Raw genomic sequence first — 8,385 nt, 5'->3', positions numbered from 1 at the left:
TGCCTTTGCCAAATGAAAGACTGGCCTAAGATTACTATTTTGCTGACAGATCGTTTCTAAAAGTTTTAGCTGATCCCTTAAATTGTACAATTCCTGCGTAAACCAATTCGAATGTGTACATTTTTTAGGTTTACATTTAAGTAGTGGAAAATGGGACCGAAAGTAATTTTGGATAGTATTTAAAAAAGCTAATGATTTATCCTCAGCAGAAATTGTATTAAATACCTCTGACCAATTTGTTGACTCAAGGGTTTGAACAAAACGATTTATGTTCCTTTCACTATATGAACGGATGAATATATAGGCATCATTGTCTGTGTTAATGCTACATTGGAACAATTGCGCACGATGATCAGAGATAAAACCTTCCACAACCATGGTTTTTTGTGGGTGATTTATGTTTGCAGCAATATAATCAATTTGAGTTTTACTAGTTGCAGTTACTCTTGTATAATCATTCACAGTTACCGTTAAGCCATAACAATCTAAAACATTCACCAAGTTCTGCTTACTTAGTGCATTTGATTTGAAATCTATATTAAAATCACCTGTTAATATTATAGCCTTACACATCAAGTATTAGATCCAGTTTTGACATAAAAACATCAATAGAGCCACGTCCAGGTAGATAAATACACAACACAATTAAAAAGGCAATAGTCTATTTCAACAGCACTCACTTCAAAATTATATTTCTCAGATTGAGAACATATATTAGAACGTTCCTTCCAAACCACACCCTCTTTCACATGGATTGAAGACCCTCCATGTTCCCCTTGGTCACAGCAGAAAGATGAAGCCAGAGAAAATCCATTTATATGGTGTAGTTCTAGTTGTTCTTTAGATTTCCAGTGCTCAGTTAAACAGACACATATATTATGTAGACCTTCGCACTGCAGGAAGAACTCTAGTTTTTCGATGCTTGTTGATATACATTGTATATTTTGATGAAGTAAGCCAAAACTTTTTTGATTGAAAGTTGAAGCATTTTTACCAACTGTGTCAAAATTAGGAGAATTGAATACTTCTAACTTATCCAATTTAAAACCAGTTTTCTGACTAACACTTGGGATATTTAATAATATAATATCTGGATCAAAAACTAAGCTTCCTCTGTCTGTTTTTTCTTGCGGTAAAAAAAACGACTTACAACAGCTCCTTTACAGCTACTTAATTGACTTTACCTTGAAATAGCTGGCACTTCTTGGGGTTAAACATCAATCGGGCAGCTTTAAGACGATTAAAAACGTTTTCTAAATTCTTCAGATGATCTTCAAATGTCTCCCTCAAGACGATTATGTCATCTAGATAAACCAGGCATGATTTCCAAGATAACCCTCTCAACACATTTTCCATAAGCCTCTCAAATGTCGCAGGAGCATTACAGAGTCCAAATAGCATAACGTTGAATTGCCACAATTCAGATCCTGTGGTGAAGGCTGTCTTCTCTTTATCTACTGGGTTAATTTCTACCTGCCAGTATCCAGACTTCAAATCCAAAGTAGAAAACAATTTACTTCCAGCCAATGTGTCCAATGTGTCGTCGATCCGAGGCAGAGGATAACTATCTTTCTTGGTAACGTTGTTCAGCAAACGGTAATCCACACAGAACCTCGTCGTTCCGTCTTTCCTCTTAAACAGGACCACCGGAGAGACCCATGGGCTCGTAGAAGGTTCTATCACCCCGTCTTTCTTCATTTCCTGAACAATCGTTTCAGCTTCCTCTCTTTTCGCCTGTGGTAATCGTCGAGCTGTTTGACGAATTGGCTTAGCATTACCAGTATCAATTGTATGCTTAACAACGGTTGTTCTTCCCGTCTCTCCTCCTTTCGGTACGAAAAGATCACGATACTGCCGAAGAAATTGCCTTAATTTCCTTTTCTCCATCTGATTTAGAGACTGTCCCGCAACTGCAACCATTTGGTCGAATTTGTCGTTGGAATTATCAGATGTTGTCGCCTGACGGATTATGGAGGTCACAGGTACACAAGTTCCTACTTTTGTCTCTTTCTTGATGGTCACTGGATAGTTATTGGCATTGATAAGTCTCACAGGAATTGCTTTAGCCGAAGTCACCAATTCCTTTCCAATTATGATTCCACGGCCAACCTCGTCGTCATGGTTCCAAGGCTCCATCATAACAGGTGTCCCTTCGTCCACAATTACCTGTAGCCGCGCTACTATGATCGTTTTGCTTCTCGCAGGCACGACTGTATCTTCTTTAATGGCTGCTTGCACAGTGTTGTCATCATGTGGATGAAGAAATACCTCCTCGTTCCCAACTTTGATTACCCTATTCTTAAAATCCAATTGGAATCCATTTTCACCTGTAGCGGTCCGAAGTCGCAACCTCGTTGGTGAAATGTTTCAAAATCTCCTGGACCTCGTAAATATGCATGACCGAAAAAATAAATGGATCCTAAAAACATGCACCATTTTAATTTCATAGGAAATTGGGCGACAGGGTAGGATTTGCACGTGCTAATGATGTCCAGTATTTCCAATAAACATGACATATTATAAAAATCATGAATGTGTTGCTTGTGTGAGTCCATTTTAAAAGAGGTAAAAAAGAAATAAATTAGACTTACAATCAGTTTAATTTTACTACCCAAGACGAGCGGTTTCGCTTTCTAAAATTTGCAAAGCATCATCAGGTCAGTGGTACAAAGTAAATTAAATGCTGAAATTATAAAAAGCCCATATTATGGGGCTGTCTTATAAGGATATAGGTCAAAAAAGTTATAGATAAAAAAAAAGGTTTTAGTAATTATGCCAATATTACATGTCTGTGTTAATCAATATGCATAAATTGCATTAGCAGACAGAGTAACAACCCACAAATTGGTAAGAGAAAAAAATCTGTTGAATTGTAATAAATTAGAAATAAACAAAATACTACTTACATTCCTGTACAAGAGTTATTATATAGTGATTGGTGATTCATAGTTCAAACTATCCCTTATTACTTGGGAGGAAGTTTCTTGAGGGGAGGGATGTTAACAGATGATATAGGAGTAAGGTATATGTTATTGTTTGTTGAAAGAAAATGTGATGTTTTATATTATTTAAATCATTAAAGTTATTTATATTTATTGAAGAGATATATTTTGAAATGTGTGTTACAATTATTGAAAATTTTTATAAAGAAAGAGGACAGTTATATGACAATGAATGAAAGTACTAGTACTATTTTGTGGGTGTGCAATTTCTGTGACTTGTAATTATCAACTTTCAAGCTTTCAATCAAAAGTTACTCCTATATCATCTGTTAACATCCCTCCCCTCAAGAAACTTCCTCCTAAGTTGTTAGACAGTTACAACATTGACCGAAGACCACTCATTATCAGTAATAAGGGATAGTTTGAACTATGAATCACCAATCACTATATAATAACTCTTGTACCGGAATGTAAGTAGTATTTTGTTTATTTCTAATTTATTACAATTCAACAGATTTTTTTCTCTTACCAATTTGTGGGTTATTACTCTGTCTGCTAATGCAATTTATGCATATTGATTAACACAGACATGTAATATTGGCATAATTACTAAACCTTTTTTTATCTATAACTTTTTTGATCTATACCCTTATAAGACAGCACCCTAATATGGGCTTTTTATAATTTCAGCATTTAATTTACTTTGTACCACTGACCTCATGATGCTTTGCAAATTTTAGAAATCGAAACCGGTCGTCTTGGGTAGTAAAATTAAACTGATTGTGAGTAAGTCTAATTTATTTCTTTTTTACCTCTTTTATGACATATTATGTTTCTCTAATCTTAAACATTCCAGTTAGTCATCGCATTTTTATTTTATCTCACATTGAAAGATGTAATAAAAACTTACGACTTCCCGTCTCCAGAATTGCTGTGTAAAAATGTAAAATATTTACATTGCACTAATTTGGCTTGTAAATAAACATTTTAAGAACTAAAAAAAATCTAGAGGACAAATAAATAAATAACAAATTAATGTATGATAGAAAAATAATAGGATTTTGGTTTTAAATTCAGCAAACTATGTTTATACGAGACGAAAACCTCGAATTCATTGGGAAAAATATTCGCATGAGATTTTTTGCATAATCACTTTCATAAAAGACCGCAGAATAATGTTCAAGAGGTCATACAAAAAGTGGTCCTAATTTATTAAGAACAAGGTTTGGTGAATTCAAAAATAATTGTGTGTTTTTGAGCCTTAAAAATCATTATTATTGTTTTTTTTTTCAGTTTTAAATTGTATAAGTTGAAAACGATCAACTTTAGAGAAAAATTACAATTAACCTTTTTTATTCAGATCATTTTTATTAATGATCCAAAAGACCGAAAATAAATTTGTGCGGGCAGATGAAATTGATTTATAGAATTTGTTTAAAAAAAATTATTATTGTTTAAATAAATTAGGAGTATTAGGTTACGCACGATAAGACACAAATATATACATTAATTAAAAGTAAATAAGAAATGAAATAATTAATAAAACGTTAAAAGAACTAAAAAATATACATGGAGGGACAGAAATACGTAGCTTGTCACCTTGACTAGTTTGTATTTATAGGTCGTTGTTGTAGCCGTCGTCGTCGTCGCTATCAGACAGTTCTGTTTCAGATGATTCGCTATCGTCATCTAAATTTATAATGATTTCATGCGCTTCATCCAGGATGTATTCTCGGCTGAAGTACTCTTCTTCTACTTTATCAACATGTCTGCAAGTATTTGCCCATATTTCTGGCGTGATTTCATTTAACCTGATTTTTGCTAGTTCTAAAACATCTGCTAATTTAAAAGTCGTGTTTCTTGCTGCAACTTCATTTTTTAAAATGGTCCATATCTTTTCAATTGGGTTAAGTTCCGGATGATATGGTGGTAAACGTAAAACCGAGTGGCCGTGCTGTGCTAATAATTGGTCTACAGCATATACTGCATTTTTAGGTTTAGCAATGAGTACCTTACTGTAGAGCTCCGGTTTTGTTTCGCTTTCATCGAAAAATATGTTTCTTTCTGTCAACCATTTTTTCATGATGTCTTTTTTCGAAGCCGATGTAGGACATTTGTCAAGAGTCACATTATAATATGAGGCGTTGTCTATTACTAAAACTGAATTGGAAGGTAAATTGGGAAGAAGTTTGTCTTTCAACCACTTCATATAATTATCAAATCAAAATCAAATTCTTTATTTTCTTTCTGACAAACATAGTTTGTATAGAATTAGTCATAAATATACATTGCTAAAAACTAAACACTAAACAAGACATGAAATGATCTAATATCTAAGATCTAAAAAATTCTTCGACTGTATAAAACACTTTTTCATATAAAAATTGCCTAAGATTCCTCTTAAATACATTTATTGAACTGGTGGACTTTACAACTGTGGGCAAATGATTAAACACCTATAGCCCGTATACCATGTATTTGGTATTTCTTGCTTAAATAAGGTAATAATTAATAATACAACGTGGTTTTATATCATTAACCTTTATTGCCCAATAACTGACTAACTTCATTCCCCTGTGTCCGTGAGCGGTGTTGCCAAGTATATAACACCTCCTCTCTTGACCAAAATTCATAAATACAGATTGAAATAAAGATGTACCTACAAATTCATCCTCTGAACAGGTTTACATACTCTACTTGAACGTCTTAACACTGGTTCAGCTTCAGTGTGAGCCTCAGGTACTGTTGGCTCTATTGTATCATTTAGAAGTTCTTGTACATTTGTGGGTGGTGAAACGGAATTGGGTTCAGGGACAGATACCTCCCTTGGAACTATACTATGTGTAACTGTATCAGGAATGAAACAAGTTGGGTTATATTCTATAGGTGTATCCTGCCCAATTACTCTCATTTGGTCAATATGACGTCTCCACGTCCTACCATCATCTAACTCAACTAAATAATGTAATAATCCTAACCTTAGTATAACCTTGCCAAATTGCCATTTGGCATTAAAGTAATCTCGCACTGAGACTCTGGTATCTATAGCAACATTTCTAAGACTCTGGTCTGTGTAAGCATTTTTGTCATGAGTAAAAGGTTTAAGTAAATCTAATCTATTTCTAATCTGCCTTCCTAGCATACGTTCAGACGGGCTTTTGCCAGTTATTGTGTGAGGTGTTCTACGATACTGCATTAGTAACTTGCACAATTCAAGTTCTCTGTCTTTCTCTTCACTGTGCATGGCTCGCAGACAATTTTTTAGTGTTTGGACATATCTCTCCCCCTGGCCATTCGTGGCTGGGTGATAGGGTGCAGTAAATTTATGTGTGATACCATTATTCTTCATAAATTCTCTAAATTCATGAGAATCAAATTGTCTACCATTATCAGTAACAAATACTGTGGGTATTCCGAAAGTAGTGAAGATTTTTCTACAAATTTCGATTGTAGTTTTTGTAGTAGTGTCTTTCGTGAAATGTATTTCAGGCCACTTACTAAAAGAATCGACTAAAATGAAGTAATAGCCTCCGTTAAAAGGTCCAGCATAGTCAGCATGTACTCTTTCAAAGCAAAATTTAGGTGTTTCCCAGATGTGGGAATTGTCCTTAACAGGATTGTTTTTGTGCTTGTTGCAATGAAAACAATTTTTACATAAAGATTCAATATCCTTGTCTATGAAAGGCCACCAGCAGTAACTCCGGGCTAAAGACTTCATTCTCACCATACCAAAATGCGCAGTGTGTAATTCCTGCAGAATTTTATTTCTTAATTTCATAGCTATTAAAACTCGTTGTCCTCTCATTATGACTCCAGACTGTAGTGAAAACTCTGATTGATCTACGTTAAATCTGAATTGTTTTTCAACAACCTCACCAGTTTGTAAACCTAATAGTAACTTTTGTAAAGTAGCATCATTTTTGGTATGAAAAGATAAACTGTTAACATCTGTAGGTAAATTTTCAATCTGATTAAGTTCGAATATGTCTGGTTCATCATAAGTATAATTTTGTTCATTTTTAATAGGTAAACGTGAAAGAGCATCTGCATTAAAATGAGAATCTGTATTTTTGTATCGAATATCATACTTTAGACCTTGTAAGAAAATTGCATAATGCTGCATTCTTGTAGCACTTAAAACTGGTAGACTTTTATCTGGTGCAAAAATCTGAACTAAAGGTTTATGATCAGTGTATAAAATAAAATTTCTAGCATATAGGTAATTGAAGAACTTTTTCACACCAAAAATAATGCTGTATGCCTCTTTATCTATTTGAGAGTACTTTTGCTGTGTAAGGGTTAACATTTGAGAAGCAAATTGTATCGGTCTTTCTGTACCGTCTGGAAAAATATGGGACAGTACTGCACCAACACCATAAGGGGATGCATCAGTTGCAAGGACTAATGGCAAATTTGGGTCGTAGTGACACGAAACATTTTTAGAAGAAATAAGCCTTTTGGCTTTATCAAATGCCATTTGACAATCTCGGGACCATTCAAATTCAACATGATTTTTAAGTAGATTTGTTAAAGGTTTTAATATTGTAGAGGTATGTTGTAAAAAACGTCTGTATAACTAACCCACAAAAACTTCGGACTTGAGTTTTATTTTCTGGTATTGGAGCATTTACAATTGCATCTACTTTATCTGAGCTACTAGTAATACCAAATTTATTTATTTTGTATCCGCAGTATTCAATTTCGTCTTTTAAAAATTCACTTTTGTCTAAATTTATATGTAAATTATGTTCAGATAATTTTTGTAACACTTGTTCAAGTCTTTGTAAATGTATATCAGTATTTGAGGCAGTAATTCTTATATCATCTAGGAACACAGAAATACCATCGATTCCTTGTAACATTTGTTCCATTAAACGTTGCCATTTGGCAGGAGCACTTGCAATACCGAACATTAAACGGTTTGGGCGGTACAGACCTTTGTGAGTATTAAGTGTAAGTAAATGTTTCATTTCACTTTTTATAGGTAAATGCAAATAAGCTTTTGTAATGTCTATTTTTGAATACTTATCGCCCCCTGCTAACTGAGATAGAAGATCATCAGGGGTAGGTAAAGGATATTCGTCCACTTCAATACAGGGATTTAAAGAAATTTTAAAATCCCCACAAATGCGTATGTTCCCATTGTGTTTGACAACTGGGACAATTGGGGTTGCCCAATCTGAAAACTCTACTTTTTGTAAAACACCCTGATCAACTAACGACTCTAACTCAGCTTCCACTTTAGGACGTAATGCAAAAGCAACTGGGCGAGCCTTATGAAACCTTGCTATACTACCAGGTTTTAAATGAATTTCAGCTTCTAAACCTATAATTTCACCAATTGACTTTTCAAAGAAATGTTTGTATTTATCTAATAAACTTGAGACTTTAGAGTTCTCATGTGATATTGTATTTACCTCATGTAGTTTAATTCCAAGGGCAC

At 34.0% G+C, this 8,385-nt stretch overlaps 1 protein-coding gene across 1 annotated transcript; it reads right to left on the bottom strand.

Annotated features, from left to right (window-relative positions):
- Nucleotides 1-4,557: 4,557 nt before the first annotated feature.
- On the bottom strand, nt 4,558-5,151 carry LOC140448943 (uncharacterized). Its single transcript, XM_072542082.1, has one exon. It carries the CDS (start codon nt 5,149-5,151, stop codon nt 4,558-4,560), a length of 594 nt encoding a protein of 197 aa, XP_072398183.1.
- Between the last annotated feature and the right edge of the window lie 3,234 nt (nt 5,152-8,385).

Source organism: Diabrotica undecimpunctata, chromosome 8 (assembly GCF_040954645.1).
Source record: "Diabrotica undecimpunctata isolate CICGRU chromosome 8, icDiaUnde3, whole genome shotgun sequence".
NCBI classification, from domain to species: Eukaryota; Metazoa; Arthropoda; class Insecta; order Coleoptera; family Chrysomelidae; genus Diabrotica; species Diabrotica undecimpunctata.
Note: the sequence above shows the minus strand (reverse complement) of the source record. Positions and strands in the feature narration are given on the sequence as shown.

Bases quoted from the DNA above. Each gene is read 5' to 3' on its own strand.
- LOC140448943 (XM_072542082.1), bottom strand. From the start codon at position 5,151: ATGAAGTGGTTGAAAGACAAACTTCTTCCCAATTTACCTTCCAATTCA.